The sequence below is a fragment of the Myotis nattereri genome (genome assembly GCF_964212035.1).
Source record: "Myotis nattereri genome assembly, chromosome: 13".
Classification (NCBI taxonomy): domain Eukaryota; kingdom Metazoa; phylum Chordata; class Mammalia; order Chiroptera; family Vespertilionidae; genus Myotis; species Myotis nattereri.
Genome location: NC_138088.1, coordinates 60666853 through 60690582, shown reverse-complemented (window position 1 = coordinate 60690582; position 23730 = coordinate 60666853). Strand labels below are relative to the sequence as shown.

The following is a 23730-nucleotide window of genomic DNA, read 5'->3' as shown; positions in this document are numbered from 1 at the left end:
CACAGCTTTAATGCCTGGGATGAAAGATGCCTAAGTCTGAATGGAGTCTTTGGTTCAAGACCCAGGTTTCTCTAGCTCACGTCAGTCTATCTAAGCACAAAAAACAGAAAATGAACACTAATTCTGAAACAGAAAGCTTCCTGATGCTGAAAGGAAATATATTTTATACCAAACCATCTTTCTGTCTTTAATAAAGTAATCAATAGGCTCAGGACTAAAAGTTTAATCTAAGAACTCCACAAATGAACTGATATCTGGAAATGCCTCTAAAACACTAATAAATTTTAAAACCTTTGCAAAAATAACATAGAAATCTACTTTGGAAATCAGCAAACTATGTTTTTATTAAAAGTTTCTTTTCTACTGGCCATGAATTCAACACCTTGGAGCTTGTTGGCCAAAAAAACTTACACAAAATGTCAATGTGTAAAATGATGTCATCAGAAAAAGAAACGTATTGAGGAGTTGTCCACTCTAACCAGATTTGGGTGGTATATTCCAAGCCTGATCTACTCTTTCTAATATCTAACTACATCAACCAGAGAGAATTCCCCCATACTCCGTGACACTCTTTACTGTAACACTTCTGAGCCCTCCCTGCGATCCCTCTGAATAAAATTAAACCGGGTGCTCCACTGCGTGTAGGCACATGTCTACACAGAAGCTGACCAGCACAGACCTCAACTGTTTTTATGTCAATAGCTTCTGCCAAACTAGCCATTCCAGGCTCAAAAATAAGGCTCTTCCACACCAGGCGGAGGCTGGGCACCCGGTGAGGGAAGACCCGCCCGAGAGTGAGCTCTCCTGTCCCAGGGGACACGCGGCCCCTTTACCTGCGCAGGCGACTGCGACCACTCTGATCCTCCTCTGGTGCCTGGAACAGCATTTATCTGTATGTTGTCCTCCGATCTTTCTTCTTCAGTCTCATTTTACAAACGGGAAGTTTTGATCAGCACACACACACACACACACACACACACACACACACACGGCCTGAGCCAGCAGGTAGCAATACAGCGGCGTCCTGATGCCGACCAGGAGACACCACCCCCTGGAACAGAGGGAACACGAGCCCAGAAGAAACTCTTCCCCACCTTTCCTCCAAGCCCATCTCTGGTCCAAGCTCCAGGAGAATTCTGAGAACACGGGACGAGGGACGAGGAGCCTCTATCCTCCTGGCCCACTTTTTCAGAAGCGTCACTAAGCACAGAACAGAATTCTTAGCGGCGGCCCAATGCCGCGACTTCATGCGGGGCCAGGTAGGCCTCTAACCTGCAGTGACTGCAGGGCACCCGAGGCGCTTGCTTTCAGACAGACCCTACGGTCCGACAGGCCGGCCGGCCGCCGAGAAGTCTGACGAGTGAGGGCTGGTGCGTGTGGGGCTAAGGCGGCCTCGGAGAGTTAGGACGCGTGTCCTCTGACCACAGAACTGTCAGAAGACGGATTCCTGAAGGCAAACGGGCATTATGAGGCCCCGGGAAACCAGAACACGTAACAGCGAAACCCCAATACGGACAAGGGATGAGGAGGCACCCCACAGGGGGCTCCACAGCTAACCTCTCCACCGGGACCAGCGCCCCCTGGGTCCGCCACTCCAGCATGGACGAGACGCGGAGGAGCTGCGATGTGCTCCGGAGACGCAGCCGGCCATGGAGGGACCTTCAACTCAGATGGGAAAGCCGCAGGGAGGTCTGCAGAGAGAAGCACAGCAGAGCCGCTGCCGTCAGAGCGCACCGCACCCCCGGGCCCCGCGGCGCCCAGAGCCCCTGGGCCCGGCTCGCCGACACCAGGGAGCGGACGGCAAAGACCAGGCAGCGCCGACGGCCGCCCCCAGGAAGGACGCGCCGGGACCGCTGTCCCCTCAACCGGTGGGTTCAACGCTGGGCAGCAGCTCTAACGTCTCTAGTTCGGGCACCAGCTTCCCTGTTCACGGGACCCCTCGACAAGCGGCCCCTCGGGCGCAGAAACACAGCACGCAGCCCGGGGAGACGCGGGTGGGCAGGGGTTTAACCCCCCACCACCCATCAGAGCACATCGGGGCTCCCCCTGCCCTCCCCATGGCAACCGAGACGCTGAGGCAACACCGCCACCGCCGTTCCCGGGAGTCCCCGAGACTCCGTTCTGCGGAGAAGCGAGCGGAGCTTTGGAAACCGTCGGCGCAGACACGTTCGAGTCGCCCGGCGTCCGGCTCACCGAGTAAAGCGCCCGCCGCCCGCCGCCCGGGGCTCCGAGCAAGCAGCACGCGAGGGCCCGAAACGGGCCGCCGGGGACGCAAACCCCGACGCGGCCCGAGCCCGCAGGTCGCGACCCGGCCACTCGCGCTCCGGACGGTTCGCCCGGAACCGGCGCACATGCTGTGCTCAACCCCGGCCACCCGCAGGCGGGGGTCCAAGAGCCCTTCTCCCCGGGGCCGGGAGGCGGACACCTGGGCGACTGCGCCTCGCCGGGCCTGGAACCCACGCCACCCGCGCCCCCCAACCCGAGCCCCTCCCGACGGCCGCCACCCCGGGGCCCCCCCAACCCGAGCCCCTCCCGACGGCCGCCACGTCGGGGCGCCCCTCAACCCGAGCCTCGGAGCCCCTCCCGACGACCGCCACCTCGGGGCGCCCCCCGCACGCCCACCGGTCAGAGCGAGGCCGCCCCCCAAATCCTGAAAGGGCCCGGGTCGTGACCCCACCGACCCGCAGACCACGCCCGCTGCCGGGCTGGGCTGAGTTCGGGGCGGATCAGCCGCTCCGCCGCCCACCGGCTCTCCCGTCCCGCCTCTCTCCTTAGGCGTCCGGCTTGGCCGTGTGGCCGCCGGCTCGGACAGCAGCCGGCTACTTACCGCCTGGCAGCTGCCCCGAGTCACCCCCGCCGCCTTGTACGTCGCCGCTGCCGTCGCCGCCGTCGCCCCCGTCACCGCCGCTGCTGCCGCGGCCGCCGCCATGTTTGGTGCGTCTCCGCTTCCTTCCCGCCCCACTGCTGTCGTCAAATCTCGCGCGAGCAGGGAGTAGCGCCAAGGCGGAAAGGAGAATTGTCCCTCCGGGGGTTCCGTAGTCGTAGGAGGCGTGGCCAGGGGCGTGAGCGGAGCGTGGTGGGCGGGGCGGAGGGGGCGGGGCGGAGGGGGCGGGGCGGGGGCGGGGCGGGCCTGCCCTGTGGCCTCGGGGCGCTGACGAGCGGCCGGGAGTTTTGAGGCATTAGACGGCGTGCGACGCCCAGGCCTGCGGCTCCGATGGAGGTCGCGGCGGTCCGGCTGCTGCGCGGCGGCGCGCTGGTGAGTGCCCCGCGGGGTGGGGGGGCGCGGGGGGCACCGTGCTGAGAGTCGGGGCGACCTGGGACCCCGCGGCAGAGTCCTCTAACGGGACCGGGGCGCCCGCCCCTCCGCGGGTCAGTGTCAGACCTTCCTCCGCGGCCGGCCCGGGTCCCGCTAGGCGGCGGGCAGCGGCAGCGGGGGAGCGGGCCGGGGGGCCGGGCGCTCCTCGGCGGAGCCGGCTCCCTGCGTGGCGTCGAGGCCGCCGGTGCGCGGTGTCCTTGCGGGCGGTGGGCCGGCCCCGAGTCGGGCCCTGCGGTGACACTGCGCGGCGATGGCACCTCCCCGGTGCCCCTTCCCCCGAAGTATTGTCAGCCTCCCCGCCCCGCCCCTGCCGAACGGAAGATGGTCTCCTGCCGAGCGGAGCTTCCCTGCACCCCGGCCGCGCTCCTGCCCCGCATGAGACGGGCCCTCGGGGCTGGACCTCCCGCGGCCGGGGTCCGAGCATCCTCCCGATGGGCTCGCCTCGCCCCGCCGCCCCGCCGCCCGGGCTGGAGCGGAAACCCCGCCCCCGGGGCGCCCACCTGTGGCGCCCAGTTCTGCTCGCGGGACCCACACACCTGGTGACTCTCCCGCCGCTCGCGCCTGGCCTTTTACACCGGGCGCCCTCGCCCCCTGCCCCGCTGTCCGGAGCCCCCACATTTGCATCCGCTGCCGCTCGTGCAGGGCCCCGGGGCGCGGCTGACAGCGGCTGTTTACGTTTCCTTTCCCTCTTGTGCGCTTGGATGAGTTGAAAGTTCTTCGGCCGCCGCCTGGAGGCAGGGCTCTTTGTTTCATGGGGGATAATTGCAGTTATTTGATATTTAGGGTATTCAGAGAATTAGTCAGACAATGTTAGCAAATTGTGGCGAAGAGGCGCGGTTAGATCGTGGGTGACACGGCTCTAATTGCTGTCAGTGGTGGAGCAGAACCGCCTGGCTTCGCAGCTGGACGTGGGTGTTGGGGCCAGTATTCGTGGAGCACACACAGGCGCCGGCGGCCATTCTCTTCTCTTCTTGCTGCTCTGGCTGCAGCCTTGGCTCTCGCCCGTCCTGGGAGGTGGTTGAACTTCCCGATGAGAGTAAGGGGGTGCTCAGAGTCCCTCAGCCAGGACAGGGGCAGCAGGGCTCCCGCAGAGCGGACGCCGCCCTCCCCTTCCTGAGACGGGCCACGGACGCGTTGTGCTTGGATTGTGGGTTTCGTGGCAGCTTATCGCCGTCCCTCGTTCTTGAAGCATTTGCACCGACGGGGTGTGGGCTCTGGCGAGGGGACAAGAATGGGGCCAGTGGCTTGGGTTTGAGTCTGGCTCCGTCCCTTCCTAGTGTATCAACTTGGACATGTTTCTTCACCGCTGGGTGTCGGCTTCCTGGTGCATAAAATGCTGGGGTTAAGAGTACCTGTGCCCACAGGGTTGTTGTGAAGATTACATGGATTTGTATGTGCCGGTGAGGCACTGAGAATAGTGCCCGCACAGCGGTAGCCGTCCTGAAATATTCGCTCTCATTCTTGCCAAGTAGGAGGCATTGGGCACTGTGGCAGATATAATAATAAAGACCCCAACACTGACCTCTAAGACGTTGCCCTTTTGCCTGGCGGGCGGGGTGTGGCTCAGTTGGCTGAGTGAGCCCCCTGCGCCAGGAGGACGCGGGTTCCATTCCCAGTCAGGGCACATGCCCAGGTTGCAGACTCCGTCTCCAGCAGGGGGCGGGCAGGAGGCAGCCGATCCATGTTTCTCATCAGTGTTTCTCTCTTCCTCTCCCTTCCTCTCTCTGAAATCAATGAAAGCATATTTTTAAAAATTAAATAAAAAGAAGTTTATCTGATGTGGAAGGGTCGGAACTGTACCCAACCAGCCTCACCTCATCCAGCTGTGGCACCGGTGCTGTGGGGTCCACCCCTGCCTGTGGCGCGGAGCAGGGAGAGGCTCCAGGGCCATCCGGAGAGATGGGCGCTCTGGAGCTGGGGGTGGGTCTGAGGCCGGGAGAGGAATGGGGGAGTCCTGAAGCAAGGAGGGGCTGGGGCGTTCTGAGGAATTTGGGGCTTTGTCCTCTGGGTGGTGGAGACCCTGGAAGGTCTGAGCCTGGGAGGTGCAGCGTCATGGCTGTGACAGTTGACTTGTCACCGCACGTGCATGGAGGGTGGAGAGTGCCAGGTCAGGCTATTTCGGCCCCTAACCAGGGATGCACGGAGAGGCGCCTGGAGGGGGCCTTTACAATGCAGGGAGCGCATCTGACACGCGCCCTGCTACTCCCCGTGAGGCCAGGAGCCGGTGTCCGGTCATCAGGTCAGGACTTACCTTCCACCGGGACTGGGAGGCGGCGTTCAGCCCTCGGGCACACAGTCGGGCTGGTCCCAGCCCACGCCGCCGCCTCAGATCTTCCTGTTCTGGCGATTGGAACTCCCTGTTCATTTGGTTTAAACAACCCCATCTGCCGGAACGGACCTCGCCAGCCGGACCTCGCCAGCCGGTGGTCTCAGAACACTTCAGGCAGTTTCTGTTCGCTTCATCGTGCCCGGGACTGCCAGCCCCTCCAGCTGCCGGATGCACGTGGGCCTTGCTCGATGCCCTGCCACGCACAGCCATCAGCACTCGTTGGCCAGTTATTGGCATCGGGGCTGAGAGAGCCCGGGGCAGAACAGAAACCGTCCGGGCGATAAACGTGGACTCGGGTCAGGCCACTTGGGTTTGCATCCTCCCTGCCCCGCCCCCCAGGACATGCCCACTCATCCTTCTGTGCTCTGCTCTCCACAGGGGGGAGGACAGCACCGTAAGGGAGAGGGGATGTCGGGGCTTAGCACAGCTCTTGGCACGTTGTAAATACTTAGTCAACACTAGCTAGTGGTACGGGCAGAAGCCATCCCACCAGCTCCTGGCGGGCCTGTCTGCTCCCCACGGAGTTCTGATCCCAGCAGGGTCCTTGGCCTCAGGGACGTTACAGTTTCAATGGGAGGCGGGGCAGATGTGTTAAATGCGTGACAGGACAGTAGGAGGCTTGCCAGTGCTGAGCAATGTGTGGACAGATGTGCTCAGAGGAGTGGCTTAGGCCGGGGTAAGTCGGCAGAGGGGTGGGGAGTCGGGGCCAAGATGTGTCAGCCAAGCGGGGAGGGAGGCGTGCGCTCTGAGAAACCATCAGCGGGAGAGCTGCGGGGATAGGCTGCGAGGATGGGACGCATTCACTCAGGTGACAGTGGCCATTGCTGTAAGCGGTTGGGCCTGTGCTTGTCCCTGTAGCGCCACGCCCACAGCCCTGGGCTGAGCCTTTCCCTCACCTAGACACTGGCGTTCAGAATGGTGTTGCCACCCTCCTTTCTCTCTGGTTCCCAGGAGACCAACCGCAACGATCTCTGGCTGCCCTAGATTCTCTCCCCTTCCTCTCAGGGTCTCTGCCCTGGAAAGCAAACATTTCACCTTCCACAACTGAATGCTGAGCCTTCCTTTACTTACTTGTTTTAAGTCTATTTCTATTGATTTCAGAGGGGAAGGGAGAGGGAGAGGGAGATAGAAACACCCATGGTGAGAGAGAACCATGGATTGGCCACCACCTGCACGCCCCACGGGGGATGGAGCCTCAACCCGGGCCTGTGCCCTGATTGGGAATCGAACCCTGACCTCCTGGTTCCTAGGTCGACGCTCAACCACGGAGCCAGTCAGGCCCCTGTAATTGAATATAGAACATCTCAAAATTTTCTCCTTGTCAGAATACAGCCACCTTAAACGTTTACCAGTGGGAGTTAGAATGTTTAACTGCTGCAAAAGACAATTTGGGAAATTTTATTAGAATTTTGAATTCATGTTGCCCTTTGACATAGAATTCTTCTTTCAGATTGTGTTATACAGATAGAGTGCACAGGTGTGGAATAATGTAGGTCAAAAGCTATTCATCAGGTTTTTGGTTATTTTTCCATTTTGTTAGCTTAACAATAAAAGGCTAAAGTGAGAAGCACCAAGCATTTGAGATGCGAAAGAATAGCTGTGCAAGAAGCACTGATTCAGGCAGAAAGGCCGGCAGGTCCCAGATCAGGAGTGTTTATGGGCCAGGGAAGGGGACAGCGGCATGGCTCCGGGAAGAGCCTGGAAGGGTGTGAATGAGCTGAGGAAGGAATCTATGGGTGTGAATAAGCCACAGTGATTGTCATTGCAAGTGAATCAGCCACACTGAAGGGGGTCGGGAGAAAGAAATTTCAGAAACAAAGTATTGACTGGTGAAGGGGAGCAACCTTTGCACCCCAATACATGCTTCTGTGGCATAAGGATTATTTTAGGCTGAGTGATTTGAGGAAACAGCAAACACGGGAGATGTGTTAGGTTAGGTGGCCCAGGAGGCGGCGCAAGAAATAGAGTCCAGTGAATCAGAAAAGAAAGGAAAGGAAAAGGTTTATTCTGCGTCCCCGGGAGACCCACGTACCCCCAGGACAGGGCACGTGGATTCACGCCAACAGGGAGGGGGGTGCTTTTTTTATACTGCGGTTGGGTGAGGGGCGGGGACATGAGCTGAGGAATTCTCTGCCACAGGGGATGGGCGGGAGTATTCAGAAGAAGTCCGTATCTGTGTGGGGGTATGTGGATTCTGGGAGAAGAAGCTGGTATCTGTGTCTGGCACATTGATCTGTGAGCAATTCCAGGGGAAGTCCATTATCTTGTCACATGTCTGCATGTATCCGATCCTGGGCTCTCTCCGACCTAACAAGACGTTCTGAAAACCAAGTAGAAGACAACCTTTGTGAAGGTCGCTTGTGTTTGCACGGGAGCCTGAGGGCGGTTCCCTCACCGGGCCAGGCCTGCCTCGCTGTGGCTGGAGAAGGCCTGTGCTCTGACGGTGAGGACGGGGCTACACACTCACCATCGCGGCGAGCTCCGATGGTCAGCAGTGAAAGCTTGTTCACGAACAGGCAGTCGCGGTGGGCAGGCATGTCGAGGCCGCATCTTTCTTGACCGGGTCCGTCTTCACCTTCACCGAGCCTGCCTGTGGTCTCTTTGCATCTAGAATAACATGTCTTTGGAATGTGAGGGTCATTTCCTTTTCCCAGACCCCTCAGGGCACAATCTCCCACCAGAGCCCTTCTTTGCTGTTGTGATGTGTTAACGGTGAACTGTGTGCTACCTTCTACCCGCCTGTGTTCACACAGTCTGTGTATCGCTTTACTTTTCATACAGGCCCACAGGTTCCTTGCTCTCTCCCGCCCCCTCCCCTATCACCAGGTGATTTCCTGTAACCCGTATGTGTTCCCCTTTGATTCCGACGTGTAAATAAGTGGCAAATGGCCATTTTCCCCGAGCGTTTTCTCCGTTGAGATTTTGCGTCCTGGCAGTTGTCAGTTTGGCTCAGATAAACGCATAGCAATCCGAGCAGGTGACGGCCGGAGCTGTGTCCTGCGCTTCGCCTGGTCACGCCCATAACTGGCGCTCCACCCCCACATCTTCCTCCGGCGTTTCAGGTGCCGGCTTCTGCCGTGTTGGCGAGGTGCTCGGTGTTCTACCTTGTTTACAGGGCGTGGACATGCCATTAAACCGTAATTTGTTTTTCTCCCGCTAATCTGTCTCTTATCAACTTGCTTTTGGGGCCAGCCAGAAGAACTCAAAAGGGTAGAAGTGTGGCAGTGTGGTGAAAGCTGGGGAGGTCCCTGGGCACGTAGAAGGGAAACAGACAAGAAAATGGAACAAGACCAAACAGTTTGGGCTGCTTGCAGCCAGCTGGTGCATCACAAGACCTTATCCTCGCCAGCCCAGGACACCTGAGAACAGAAGGTTACGGCCGCTGCTGCCGAACCAGAGAATGCGCAGCTTAACCTCCCGGGCCTGGGAAACAGAGCAAAGAGCCAGCTGTGCCATTTGTGCAGCTAAACTCCCGGACAGAGACCACGGGGACGGGGGCGGGGGGGGGGGGGGCGCTGGATAGGAAAGATAGCGGCTGGGGCAGGAGGCGGCGAAGGGGGCAGAAGGGGAGTTTATCTCACCCACAAAGAAGTCGGCTGCCTGAGGACTGGCCAGGCCAGATGGCCAGATGTGCGCGGGCGTGGGGCCTGAAACCTGCTCTGCTCCCCCAGGCGTCCAGCAGGGGGGCTTGGAAAGCTCTGGGGTGGGGGGGGGGGTAGTGTAAAGCCCAGTCAAAGTCATGGCACACACAAGCGCACGCACACCCCTGTCTGCAGGGAGGAGCCAGGAGCCGCACTTGGTGAGAAGCCGTGAGAGCTGGCACTCCAGGGGAAGCATCCTCGTGCCGGAGCAGGACATTTCCTTGGAGGAAGTGTAGGTGCTCCCCCTTGGGGGTCAGCACCCCTTTGCTCCTGTGTCTGCCTTTGCCTCTCGTGCTGTAAACATTCCTTGTGCTGACCCCAAGGAGAAAGTTGTGGCTAACTTTGGCCAAAGTTAATGACTTTAGCAAAAGATTTACCAGAACCTTCGGCCGTCAGGGGATCTTAACCGTTTCTGTGTCGTGGGTGAGAGGCATATGGCAGTGCAGCAGAGTGTATAGGCCTTTTCTCAGTGTGTTTCAGAATGCATAGATCTGTAGGCTTACAGAGGAAATAAATTGTGATAAAGTTATTAAAGTATTTTAAATTGTAATATAACAATCGGTGCTTCTAAAATAAGACCCGGCAGCAGTTGAGTAACTGCCGTGACTGTGAAGTAGTAATGAGCCCCAACAATGTCTCAGGGTCTGGGGACCCCCTGCTCTGTGATGTGGAAGCATCTGTCCTGTCTTCTGGCGACAGTCACAGCTCACTCTTCACCCGCGGGACTCGTGGCCTACGCTCAGAAGGGAAGAAAACACGTTTCTGCAAGAGGGCGGACGTGAAGGTGTGGTTCTAACCCATCCAAGTCCCTGGACTTCGGTTCCGCCCACAGGCGTCCCCAGACCCCAGGCCCCAGGTTTGGTCACCAGTGCGTCTCGTCTAAGAGCAACCGCTCTGGCGATTGATAGGAAACAGACGGGACGGAAGCTCTGGGAAGGGCTGGGCGAGGCATAAACCCCAGTTCCTCACAGCACAGACTGTGAGGAGGTGCCGTGGGTGCTCCGTGGACAAGCACGTGATGGCGGCCCCCACGCAGGGCAGGGGCTCTCGGAAGTCACCATCGAGCCCAGCAGCGTGGCTCAGGGGTGGAGTGTTGACCTAGGAACCAGGTCAGGGTTCGATTCCCGTTCAGGGCACAGGCCCAGGTTGCGGGCTCGATCCCCAGTAGGGGGCATGCAGGAGGCAGCCGACCCAGGATTCTCTCTCCTCTCTGATGTTTCTCTCTCTCTCCCTCTCCCTTCCTCTCTGAAATAATAACATTTTTTAAAGAATGGGTTCTGCTCGCTCAGCATACAGTGAGCACTTTCCCCCCTGCACCGTGTCCCTCCTCCTTCCTGGCCCAGATGTTCGTGTCCCACCTCTGTCTCTGAACGAGAGGAGCTCCACGCGACTTTGCCCTAAACTACCTGCCTCCTCCTTTCAATACGAAGCGAAGTGGAGCCGAGGAGTGAAGACCCTCGCCTTCCTTCTGTGTGGCCAGCGCTTCTGTCCCCGTTCAGTCCGGAGCGGAATGCGGCGATGGCCGGCGCAGGGGACAGCCGTGGGTGCAGCGGGCGCTCCCTCCGGTTCTCCATGTGTCAGTGGCTCCGTGGGTGTCACCGGAACCCGCCGGAGGGAGTTGCCGTGACGCAGGCGCTGCTGTTGCCCCTGCGCCGCTTGGCCCTCCCCACCCGCCTGGCGCCCTGTGCGATCAGCAGCTGCTGGGAAGCTGCCAGCGCTCGCCTCCCCTCTGGACGCCCAGCGGGCGGGTGCCAGGGCCCGAGGCAGCCTCTTCCTTGTTAGGGAAAAGGGAAGCACGGGTTTCTTTCTAAACAGCTTTATTCCCGAATAACTGCCCTACCATGAAGCTCAGTCCTTTTAAGTGAATGATACGGTGATTTTCAGCCCATTGACAGAGTTGTGCGCCCGCCTATCACCCAGAGAGGCTGGGAGATGTTCCTCACCGAGGCATCCCTGCGCCCTTCACAACTCCTCCCCTCCTCCTCCTCTCCCCCACCTTTCCTTTCCCCCTCCCCCTCCCGGCCGCCGCCCTCCCTCCTCTGGATTTTCCTGAATAGAATCACATAATATGTGCACTTCTCTGCCAGCTGCCCTTACTGGGCATGTCCTCACGCTCAGGAAATGACTGATTCCTTGTCTCCGTTACTAAAATGCCGCAAAAGAACAGTGAAAAGGTATAATAAGTCTTTAAAGTGGGAAGGCCTCTTTTTTCAATAAAATTGTAGCAACTCCATTGCTGAGTAGAATGGACACGGCGACAGGGAGTGTCCTAGCCTGGCAGGTCCCCGAGGTCACTTGCCGCTGGGACCGCACCTGTCATGACGACTGACCGCCAGGGACCCCGCGGACCTGACAGAAAGCCATCTCCATCCACGGAGCCCTCTCTGGTGGGTCCTCGCTGGGCCCTTTCCATGGCTTCTCTCCTCGTCCTCAGGACTCCGAGGGGATTCTCCGCACTTTACAGGGAGGGACCGGGATGGAGGTGCTAACCGAGGTCAGATATCACTTGTCCAAGGTCACGGCCTTGTTGGATATGAGGTGCGAGGGTTCGAGGCCAGTGCTCTGACTCCAGAGCTGCTTTTCTCTTAAAAAAAAAAGTTTCTATTGATTTCAGAGAGGAAAGGAGGTGGGGAGAGAGAGAGAAACACCAGTGATGAGAGAGAACCATGGATCGCTGCCTCCTGCACGCCCCCCCTGGGGATGGAGCCTGCACCCGGGCCTGTGCCCTGACCTCCTGGTTCCTAGGCGGACGCTCACCGGAGCCACGCCGCCGGCCCAGAGCATCTTTTCTTCACCCCTTTTGTGCTGTGCTCTCCTCCCAATGAGCAGCCGAAGAAACAAAACAGGCCGTGGACGTAAGCATGAGCTCCATCTAGAAAGTTCTCTTTCCTTGCAGGTAAAAGTTAATCATCTGGGAAATGTGTTCATTCGGAGCAGCTCGTTGCTGGCAAAGGAGTAATATCCCCGAAGCCAGTGTTTGCTTTTGTTCCCATGACCGTGAACAAGAAGTTGATGTTCTGACACTTCTCCTACCGTGTGTGTGTGTGCACACGTGTGTGCATATATGTGTACATGTGTGGTGTGTGTTCCCTATCCGTGTGTGTGGTGTGTGTATGTGTGTACACGTGTGCCTGTGGGCTCCCTACTCAACGGGGACTGTTTTTACAGCTTAGACGAAACTTCCCAACCTGCCTGCCTGCTTGGAAGAGCCCTCCCGGTGCCCTCCGGGCCTCCCACTCCGAGGCTCTGCTCAGCCCGGCAGGCGGCGGGCTCCCTGGCGCCCCCCTGCAGACGCTCTCCGATGAGGAGCTAATGATCCAGAGCGCAGGTGAGTGGGCCCCTGGCCGGGTCGGGCTGCGGCATGAGGTCCAAGCACATGGGCGGATCTGTGTACCTGCGTTCGTGAATGGAATTGTTTGACACTCATTTAAAATTCTTTTTGAAAAAAGTAATGCACGTCATAGCAATAGAGTAAAGACTTATGGTATTTTTTTTCCTACAGTTAAAAAATTTGCCCGGGAACAAGTTGCTCCTTTGGTCTCGACCATGGATGAAAATGCAAAAATGGAGAAGTCAGTCATACAAGGACTGTTTCAGCAAGGGGTACACATGCATGTCTTCCACTTCCATCCCTGCAAACACCTTCCGGGTTAAAATGCTGGCCTGCTTTTAGATGATGTGGGGTCTGTGAGGATAGCATCTGAGCTCTGCAGGGAGCTACCGCCCTCGCTGCTTCCTCCCGGAGCCCGACCACTTCCATCTCCCTTTGAGGCTGTCCCTTCAGCCCAGCTACGTGTCCCCCAGCTTCAAACAGAAAGCCACCACCAGACGGCAGTGGAGGGGGCCAGAGTGTCGGAGAGGAAGGGGGCGCTCGCCTGCCAGTTTCCCGCGCCGGGTGGTGAACTACCTGCACCACCTCCTCTTCCTGGAACGAGGACTTGCACCCGGGGAGCTGGGGGTCCTGGTCCCGGCCGAGCTGCTGAGCGGCTGCGGGTCCTGGGAAGCCCGGCCGCCGGTCCAGCTGGTCCAGGAAGTGCCGCCAGCTGTGTCCGCTACCGTCGGGGTTTGCTGCAGTGGCTCAGAGGAGCCGCCCTGGAGGGTTGAGGAGTCAGGGGCAGCTCCTGGCTGGGGAGGTGGTGCTGAGTGCGAGCAGACGTTCCCACGAGCAGGTCCCCCTTCACTGTCCTCCTCACAGTGACACCAGTGGGAAGGGCCGCCACCTGCAGGCCTGAGCGGTGAGGGTCGTCGGGGTTGTTCATGGCAGGCTTCTCGCGTCCTTCCCTGGTCTTCACAGCGTCTTCCCTGTGCTTTGCTCTTTAGGTCACAAATGGAAGCAGGTAGCGTAGCGTTTAGTTATGTCATCCGTTCCAGATTCGTGTGGTCTGTGTCATATACGTAAATACAGTGAGGCATTCCTGCGAAATACAGGATTGAGAAGGGGCGTGGCCACAGCTTACCTTCGACTTATAAAGCGCCGCCCTGCTCTCCCGCAGTTCATGGCCGTGGACATCGACGCCAAGTATGGAGGGACCGGGGCTTCCTTCTTCTCCCTCGTCCTGGTGGTGGAGGAGCTGGCCAAGGTGGACGCGTCCGTGGCGCTGATCTGCGACATCCAGAACACGGTGGTGAACGGGCTGGTGCGGAAGCACGGGACGGAGGAGCAGAAGGCGGCCTACCTGAGCCAGCTGGCCACGGCCAAGGTGAGGCCGCGGGGGGCGGGGCGGGGCTTTCTGTGCTCGGTCTGGGAGGACGTGCTGTGTGGGGAATGGCTGCTCCGGGCCGGAGAGCGGGCCCCGCAAAGGCCCCTGGTGCGTGCACGCCGCTAAACGCACTCTGCCTGTCGCCTGCCCCTTGGAAACTGAGAGAACGGCCGTGTGATGGTGGAGTTACTCTTTTTGACCCGATGATATTTTGTGACGCCTTCGTTGGAGGGCTCACGGCCATCGCGCTGTCCTTCTCCTGGAGGAGCCGATTCACTTAAACTCAGCATTGGACGTGTGTGCTGGGCCCCAGCCTGCCTGAGACGGGGTTGGGGAGACACTGCCGTCGGGCGCCATCTCCGCCCGGGAGCGCGCAGGTTGTGAGCGTGGCCGGCGGCTGAGCAGGTGCTTGCTGCCGAGAGTGTGTCATGCGGAGTGTGACAGTGACTGGCGCGCGTGCCCCGCAGGTGGGGAGCTTCTGCCTGTCGGAGGCCGGGGCCGGCAGCGACTCGTTCGCCCTGAAGACCAGAGCCGAGAAGAAGGGGGGCCACTACGTTCTCAACGGGTCCAAGATGTGGATCAGCAGTGCCCGGGAGGCCGAGCTCTTCCTGGTGATGGCGAACGTGGACCCGGGCGCGGTCAGTTCCCGCACCCCGTCTGTCCTCTTTATCTCCGTCCCGCGTCCAGGTCCCCAAGGCCTTGTCCTGGAGTCTCCCTCCGCGGCACGGGCAGGGTTGGCGCCCTCCTCCCTCGAGGCCCAGCCTCCTGGTGCTGTGCAGGTGTGCGCCCCGCGGGGCGGCCATCGTCAGTGTCGGTTCATTTCTCATTCCCTACTTAGCGATGAGAAATCCAGGTACCTGGTTAGTACATTTAGTTTTAAGACTCTTTTATTCAATTGGAAAATAGACATACAGCAAAGTAAATACATTTTAACTTTTGTCTTTTCTCGAATGTGACATTTAATTGAATTAAGTTTTAAGACTTTGAAGTTTTTAATGAAATGGAGTATGAAACGTGGAGTCCCCATGATCATGTGGTTCTGTAACTGGATCATGTAAAAGCCCCACTGGGTTCTGAGGAAGGAGGGGGGCGAGGCGAGTGAGCCTGAGCCCGGGCCCTCTGCTCCTCCGTGTCGCCTACATGCTGCAGTGCCAGCCCCGGCGGCTCTCGCTAAAGGTCCCTTCTGGGCTCTGTTTACCTGAATGGTGGGAAAGAGGGATCTAATCAGCCGGGTGCTCACACCCCCCTCCCCTAGGGGTACCGAGGCATCACCTGCTTCGTGGTCGACCGGGACACGGAGGGCTTCCACGTGGGGAAAGCCGAGAACAAGCTGGGCATCAGGGCCTCGTCCACCTGCCCGCTCACCCTCGAGGACGTCAAGGTGGGTGTCAGCTCCAGCGCGTCGGCGGGTGTGAGCCGCTCCGCGCGGACCCGGGTGCGGGGAGGCGGCGACCGCGGGCCCGGTGGGCTCGGACGAGGACGTGCTCGGGGCCATGATCACTGTGCTCCCCAAGGGTTAGGCCAGAGGGAGCCTGGCTGCCCGGCAGCTCCTGAGTCAGGAATTGACCCGTTTACACGCATGATGCTGTGGCCAGGCTCAGGCAGGAGCCTGTGTGGGTGCAGCCAGGCCACCAGGTGGGGGTGTTGCTCAGGGAGATGGGAAGCACCGGGCAGCGCCCCTCAGTTCTGAGTTGAGTCTTTTAAAATGAGGGCGGACTTTAGAGAGAGAGAGAGGCCGTGAGGGTGGACTTTAGAGAGAGAGAGAGGCCGTGAGGGTGGACTTTAGAGAGAGAGGCCGTGAGGGTGGACTTTAGAGAGAGAGAGAGGCCGTGAGGGTGGACTTTAGAGAGAGAGAGAGGCCGTGAGGGTGGACTTTAGAGAGAGAGAGAGGCTGTGAGGGTGGACGTTAGAGAGAGAGAGAGGCCGTGAGGGTGGACGTTAGAGAGAGAGAGAGGCCGTGAGGGTGGACTTTAGAGAGAGAGGCCGTGAGGGTGGACTTTAGAGAGAGAGGCCGTGAGGGTGGACGTTAGAGAGAGAGGCCGTGAGGGTGGACTTTAGAGAGAGAGAGAGGCTGTGAGGGTGGACGTTAGAGAGAGAGAGAGGCCGTGAGGGTGGACTTTAGAGAGAGAGAGAGGCTGTGAGGGTGGACGTTAGAGAGAGAGAGATGCCGTGAGGGTGGACGTTAGAGAGAGAGAGAGGCCGTGAGGGTGGACTTCAGAGAGAGAGACTGGCCCGCAGGTGTCGGGGCCTCATGGCTGCCTTCCTTTTCCTGCTTTCTCTTCTCTTTCTCCATCTGCCCATCTCTCCTCGCTGTCCTTATCCTAAAGCCAGTGCATCTTTTGCTGCTTCTGGTGCAGCTTTTTGAAAGTGATGCGTGAACATGGTCACCTCCCCCCTTCCCTCCTTTCTAGGCACACACGCACGTGCACACACATGCATTCTCCTGGGTGACAGTCTCCACGGGACAGTTCCCGCCCGAGCGGCCACAGGGAGTCCGTGTTTCCTGCGACTCCCCGTGTCGCTCACACTGGGCCATGCGGACAGGAGCTGGGGACGCCTCGTTCCTTCGTGCTGTTGAGGAGCCGTGAGCGACTCCTGCCTCTGGACGCATTCGTCGCCAGCAGATGCCGGCGGGTTCTGGGCAGGGGCCGTCTCTCCCAGAGCCGCGCCGGGAGCCATTCACCGCGGGCACAGCTGGGGCCGAGCACTGTGCTGGGTCACGGCACACGCGTTGCAGTCAATGTGCATTAAAAGTAAAAAATCAGCTGGGCCGGCGCGGCTCAGTGGTTGAGCATTGACCCATGAACCGGGAGGTCACGGTTCGATTCCCGGTCAGGGCACAGGCCCAGAGCGAGGCGTCAGGAGGCAGCCAATCAATGACTCTCATCGTTAATGTTTCTGTTCCTCTATCCCTCTCCCTTCCTCTCTCTGAAACCAACAAAAACATTTTTAAAATATACTTTTATTGATTTCAAAGAGGAAGGGAGAGGGAGAGATAGAAACATCAATGATGAGAGAGAATCATGGATCGGCTGCCTCCTGCACGCCCCCCACTGGGGACCGAGTCCGCAACCCGGGCACGTGCCCTGACCAGGAATTGAACCCGGGACCCTTTGGTCCTCAGGCTGATGCTCTATCCATTGAGCCAAAAGAGCTAGGGCTGTGGTCGGCAAACTGCAGCTCGCGAGCCACATGCGGCTCTTTGGCCCCTTGAGTGTGGCTCTTCCTAAGCCTTAGGAGTCCCCTAATTAAGTAAATAACAGTGTGCCTACCTATATAGTTTAAGTTTAAAATATTTGGCTCTCAAAAGAAATTTCAATCGTTGTACTGTTGATATTTGGCTCTGTTGACTAATGAGTTTGCTGACCACTGAGCTAGGGCAACATTTAAAACACACACACACGCACACACACACACGTACACACACACATAATCAAAATGAATTATGTTGAATTAAATTGAGAAATAATTGGGTTTTTTCCAGGTTCCAGAAGCCAATGTCCTGGGGCAGGTGGGCCATGGCTACAAGTACGCCATAGGGAGCCTCAATGAAGGGAGAATAGGAATCGCTGCTCAGGTGGGTCGCCTTGTGCCCTGGCACGCTCCCCCCCCCCCCCCCCCCCAGTCAATGAACAGCGGGAAGGGGAAATGCAGTGCAGCCAGCAAGAGGGGAAGCATGCGGACACAAGGGGGCGCCCTCCCTCCAGGCCCACAGGGCTCTGGGCTCCCCATCAGAGATGTCCTGAGAACCAACAGTGGGCTCAGGTGGCGGCTTCCTGCTTTCGGACATGAACGTTTGCCCGATACCTGCATCGATGACGTCCAGGCTGTGTGATAGATGCAGTATTTTATTTTAAATCAAGTCTTTAACGCATGAAATCCATTCTGGAAGAACATTCTAATTTAAGAAGAAGTGATTTTGAACTATGTAGTACAAGTGTCTAATCAATAGATAATGAAATGTTTGTTCTTGGTTTTGCATGTGAAATTCAGGGGATTTGTGTGTGAGACGCTTGAAATACAAGAGCTGCATTGAATAGATATGTGGTGTGAGAACTATTCAGTCATTTATCATATTTGCCCTTTGTCATGCATAGCACATGTTTCTATTAAGTGGTATGGTTATTTCTTAGATTAAGAAAATGAGTAAAGCCTTTGGTTTTATAAATTACATCCTTTTTGTAGGATATATTTATTTACTTTTAGTCAGTGAATATCCGGAATTCACAAACAGAAGAGCTTTTACATTTTAGGTTATTATACAGACTAGCTGTTGGATTGCTCAAATGTTGTGGTATGACTCGAGATTTTTTTCACGGCTGCTAGGTTTGCTAACAGAATATTCTTAAATCGTGACGCTTACCCCCCCGCAGAACTAGATAACATCTTACTGAAGAGACGGGCTTCTCTGTTCTTCTGAAAGGGTTCCTGCGGCTCAGCTCCGTCAGACATGGCGCCAACGTAGACGCTCTGGCGCAGAGCTCGCGGCTGGCGGGCGGCTGTTGCTGGGGGCCTTACAGCCGGACCGGAAGTGAAGGTCAGGGGGCGGCGGGCGCCTCGTAGGGACCGAGGCCCAGGCAGCGGGTCTGAAGGTGCCCGTCCTCGGCCCTCTGCAGCCGCAGAGCCTTAGGCTCCCAGGGTTTGCAGTGAAAGCCTTTCAGAGGGAGGCCGGCTTTAGCGGACAGCCGCCTGTGTCCGTTCACGCGATAGGGAACTGTTCCGAGGTGAAACAACTGCCGTTCCAGGGTGACAGGCCCGCCCGCGCTCCCTTTGTCCTGTCGGAGTGCTGCTTTGTTTTCGTCCTTTCACTTTCACACGATAGTCTGTTCTCCAGAAAGTTCTAAAGAAACGGCTAGAGGAAAGGTGACGTGTTCGAATGGAACATTGAAGTTGTGGGCATTTCCCCCAAAGCTTAACCTGCCGATTCTCTTTCGCTCTTTCTGAGCCTGCATGGCATGCCGTGGTTAGATGTGACCTCATGACGGCGTAACGTTGAATTCAGGGACCATTTCTAAGCGGGGACCGTTCGGCCGATGCGGAGCGTGGTCAGCCAGGAGGAGCTGCAGCGGGGCTGCCCCAGGCCTGGGCGGTCCTCGAGGGTGTGAGCAGGCAGTGTTCCCACCTGCACTCGCCCTGGGCGGGAGTCTGACGCCCGGCTTAGCCACACTGGCCCCTGCCCAGGTTCGGGCTCTGTAACAAAATAAGAAATTCTGATCTTTTCTTCCCTCAGATGCTGGGATTGGCTCAAGGATGTTTTGACTACACTGTTCCGTATATTAAAGAAAGGATGCAGTTTGGCAAAAGATTATTTGACTTTCAGGTATATAATCCTTAGAATCTTTCCCTGTGCTGGACCCGCCTGCCTTCCCGCTAGTGAAGAGGGGGCGCAAAGCCGTGGGGGACCCTCGGATCCCAGTGGGAGAGGGAGGGGACCCGGGTGTCTGGGAGAGCCTTGGAGGTGGCTCCGCACGGCTTCCCAAGCTCCGCACACGGGTCTGCAGTCACTGCTGGGCTCAGGTCCTGGTCCTCTGTGTTACTGGCTTTAGGCCTGAGACAGGCCCCGCCCGCTCTGCGCCCCGACGGCCCGCTCTGTCGGGTAGAGATGAGGCCCGTCCTCCGGGCGGTTTCCCTCCGGCGGGCAGGCGCCAGCGCGTGGCGGAGGCCGGCGGTGTTCAGTGAGTGACAGGCCGGAGCCGCGCAGGGTCCTCCGGAGACTCGCTCGGTCTGCCCCGCCCCTTCCACGGGCGCACTCGGCACAGAAAGCAAAGTGCCAGAGCGGTGCCCTCCGCCAGCGTGGGCGTGGCACCGGCCTGGCCCAGTGGCCTGGCTCTCAGAGCTCCCGGCTGCCAGGGGAGGGGCTGGGGCCCGCCCTCAGCAGGTCTCAGCAGGTTGGCGGCTGGGGCAGCTGACGAGCTCACCCAGCTCATCGGCAGTGACCACAGGGATCACCACGCGGTCTGCGCGGTCCCCGTGAGCTCGGACTCCAGCCGCTCTTCCTTCCCCGCTCCGGCCTGCTGCATCTCGGGGTGCTGGCCAGGCATCGTGCTAGCACATGCACCGCACGCATGCAGAGACCCCGGGTTGGGGGTGCGCAGTCAGGTCAAGGTCTGCAAAGTGGGAGCACAGCAGGCCTGGTCGGATCCCCGCAGTCATTGACCACCGCCATCCTCTGCACAGAGACCGAATTCCCAGGGTCCCCACAGTCACGTGACCACCGCCATCCTCTGCACAGAGACCGAATTCCCAGGGTCCCCACAGTCACGTGACCACCGCCGTCCTCTGCACAGAGACCAAATTCCCAGGGTCCCCACAGTCACGTGACCACCGCCGTCCTCTGCACAGAGACCGAATTCCCAGGGTCCCCACAGTCACGTGACCACCGCCGTCCTCTGCACAGAGACCGAATTCCCAGGGTCCCCACAGTCACGTGACCACCGCCGTCCTCTGCACAGAGACCGAATTCCCAGGGTCCCCACAGTCACGTGACCACCGCCATCCTCTGCACAGAGACCGAATTCCCAGGGTCCCCACAGTCACGTGACCACCGCCATCCTCTGCACAGAGACCAAGTTCCCAGGGTCCCCACAGTCACGTGACCACCGCCATCCTCTGCACAGAGACCGAGTTCCCAGGGCCATGCGGGGTGGTATCAGAATTACAGGATCTGTTGTCCCAGCTTCTGTCCTCGAGGACTTTCTCAGAGCAGCCACACCAGCAGCAGCAGAGGGACAGACACGGGCAGGGTGAGGGAGGCGTGGTCCCTCTGCACACAGGAAGCGGCGGACATGGACATGGGGGGGAGGAAGGGCCAGGGGTGACATTTCTAAAGCTGCTTCTCGGGGTGATTAAAAGAAAACTTAGAAGTTTGATCATGAAAAGCAGCTTATTAGTTTTATGTCTGTGTGAGGCCTGGATTCAAGGTGGTCGTTTTTAGAAGCTTTACTCTCAGTAGAGCAGTTGGTTTTGCTCTGCCTGAGCTAACATCATTCTCTCCGCTAGACCGCAAGCTCGAGCAACTAGATGAGAATGAAAATTTTCTTAATTCAAGCAAATGAAAATGTATATTCAAAATTTTGCTCTTCTGGAATTTTGTTTAACCTCCACTTGAACATAAAAAAGGTTGAAAATAATTATTAAATATAACTCAAATTTTTAAAGTTAACTTGGTGATCGTTAATTTTTTCAACCTTGACAGTGATACAGAATTACATGAACTTGGAAAACTTCTTAAAGCAACACATGCCGTGCAGGCGGCAGGTTGTGAAGTGTTTTTACAACACGAGTGTGGGCTCCTTGGGGGATGTTTGAGTCTCTGTCGCCCATCGGCGGGACTTGGGCGCCTTCTCTAACTTGGCCTCCTGTCCAGGGGCTGCAGCACCAGGTGGCCCAGGTGGCCACCCAGCTGGAGGCGGCGCGGCTGCTGACCTACAACGCCGCGCGGCTGGTGGAGGCGGGGAAGCCGTTCATCAAGGAGGCGGCCATGGCCAAGTACTACGCGTCCGAGGTGAAGTGCTGCTGCTGCTGCTGCTGCTGCTAATAATTCAAAAAATAATAAAAACGCAGGCGCTTCCGTCGGAAAGGGCCTTCGTTCTGTGAGATCCCGAGTGTCCCCGGGGTCCCACATGGAAACCATGGCGCCCAGTTCTGGTGGGAGGACCCTCGTAAACCCCCAGTCAGCCTCGTCCGAGTGCTGGCGTTGCCCGCATGGTTCCACGTCGGGCGAGTGAGTGCCATGGAGATGATGAGAAATGGAAACACCCAGAAGGGGCTGCCCGTGTGTGCGCTCTCTGTTCAAACAGATAAGCTCTGTGTTACGCAGACGTGTTCCGTTACACAGGTGTGTACCGTGTTACACAGATGAGCTCCGTGTTACACAGACTTGTACCGTTACACAGACGTGGCCTGAGAACTCGGCCAGGTCCCGGGGCTGCTGTTCCTCGCCTCAGCAGTTTGTCCTCCTTCCGTAGCCTCACGTAGTCACTGAACCCTTCGTCCCCAGTCAGCTCCTGCCTCCACCTCCCTTGAGGGCCAGGGTACCAGACCCGTGTCCGCTCTGCCCGCCCGCCCGCGCGGCACCGGAGTGGGACGCGCAGGTGGTGTGGTCACACGGGTGACCTCTGCTGTGTTTGGTAGGTCGCGGGGCTGACGACCAGCAGATGCATCGACTGGATGGGAGGCGTGGGCTACACTAGGAACTGCCCGGTGGAGAAGTACTTCCGAGACGCCAAGATCGGTAAGGCTGCTCCCGTCGGCTCGCCCTGCTGCCGCCGCCACGGGTGTGCGGGCCATAGCGGCGGTGTGTGCGCCTGCGCCGGGGGCTGCCTCTCCCCTGGCTGCGCTTCCCACCTCTTCCCTCAAGAACTGGGTTTACAGGTTCTTTTAAAAACATCAAATTGCCTTTCCAAATGCCTCGGCAGACCTTCTAGTAAAACCACAGCACACTCGGTCCCCCTGGCCGGTGCTCAGTGGGTCGGAGCATCGTCCCGCCACCAGAAGGTTGGGGTCCAGGTCCCGGGCAGGGCACACACCCAGGTGGCAGGTTGGATCCTGGGTGGGGGCACATATGGGAGACAACTGATCGATGTTTCCCACCCCCCTTCCCCCTCCCTGAAGATCAATGAAAAATCATTCTCGGGTGAGGATTTTTTAAAATCTGCCTTAATTTTTCTTTTACTAAAAACGTTAACATTTGGGGTTTGTTTTGTCTGTTCTTTGAAGTGTGAGTCACAGTTTCAGAAGCTACCTGCCTATGAGCCTGAGCATCCGAGGCTCTGTCCAGGCGGAGGGCAGAGCCGCCCTGCAGGCCGCGGTCCTGAGGGCCCTCGGGCTTCTGCGCTGCCGGCTCAGGGACGGGAGCCTCGCCTGTGTGATGCGGATTCTGGAATCGGAATCCCACTCCCAGGCGGAGGGCCATCGTCTCGCAGGCACAGCCGCCTCCGCAGGCCACATGCTCGGGGCGCGGGGCACTGGCGCGGAGCAGAGCGTGGAGCAGGTGCAGGTCTGTCCGCAGAGCTGTGCCTTCCGCACACGCAGCCGGGTCCTCACTCCGGTCCCTTTGTTTAAGGTACAATATACGAGGGCGCGTCCAACATCCAGCTGAACACCATCGGGAAGCACCTCGACGCGGCGTACTGACCCCGGGGCCCGCTGGGCCGTCTGCACCCCGAAGCTCTGTGACCTGGGGAGCGTCACCGGCAGCACAGTGATTGATGGAAGTTGTGCTCGTGGGTCTCAGGTCGCCATCTCTGTGTTCTTCCAGCTCCGCCCAGCGTGGGCACAGGAAGCCACTTGGACATCTGGGGAGAAATGCTCTCCTGCCTCCTCGGAACTTTCTGAAGGTCTGAGGCCTCGTCCCAGCTGCAGGTGCAGAGGGGTCTCTCCACGGCTGGGTGCTGGTGACCCCGGGCGTTGTCTGTTCCCACGAGACCTCCTTTGCGGCATTTGACAGACATGTCTGTTAGACTTGGCAAGTCTCCCGGATTGAGTCCACCCTAAGCTGCTAAATGAGGTAGAAACGGACAAATACTTTCTGTAGGAAAATCTAAGAGTTCTAGTTGTGAAAACCTGAGAATGGGAGGAAGGTAAGGATCCCACTCTGTAAGTCGTAAACGTGAAGGAAACGCTATTTTACCAAAATAAAGCGAAGATGTCGCGAGGCCGGCCTGTGCGGAGGGTGTGGGCGGGCTGTCAGCTCGGCTGACTCCCGTGCGAAGCCTCAGCCCTGGGGTCCGCGGTCAGAGGCGC

The 23730-nt window shown here is 58.3% G+C and overlaps 2 protein-coding genes across 5 annotated transcripts in view; one reads left to right on the top strand and one right to left on the bottom strand.

The window, feature by feature from the left end:
- IKZF5 (IKAROS family zinc finger 5) overlaps positions 1-3965 on the bottom strand; it is a 12750-nt gene extending 8785 nt beyond the window's left edge. Inside the window, exons 1-2 of one of the 3 annotated variants that reach the window (XM_081105148.1) lie at positions 2828-2966; positions 1558-1691 (exon numbers count right to left, since the gene is read on the bottom strand). The gene's annotated coding sequence lies outside the window, so the exon portion shown is untranslated. Of the gene's footprint in view, positions 1-1557; positions 1692-2827; positions 2970-3852 lie in introns of those variants that run through there. The other 2 variants (XM_081105150.1, XM_081105149.1) reach the window with 2 other exon arrangements.
- Positions 3116-23730, top strand: ACADSB (acyl-CoA dehydrogenase short/branched chain). Of its 2 annotated transcripts, XM_081105145.1 has the most exons (11): positions 3116-3256; positions 12455-12614; positions 12789-12889; positions 13780-13986; positions 14454-14624; positions 15242-15367; positions 17471-17563; positions 19217-19306; positions 21353-21490; positions 22120-22219; positions 23051-23730. In XM_081105145.1, exons 1-11 carry the CDS (start codon positions 3215-3217, stop codon positions 23119-23121), a joined length of 1299 nt encoding a protein of 432 aa, XP_080961271.1. In that variant the 5' UTR covers positions 3116-3214; the 3' UTR covers positions 23122-23730. The 2 variants fall into 2 exon arrangements, with proteins under 2 accessions (XP_080961271.1, XP_080961272.1); XM_081105146.1 differs by lacking the exon at positions 17471-17563 and having other exon boundaries at positions 3140-3256.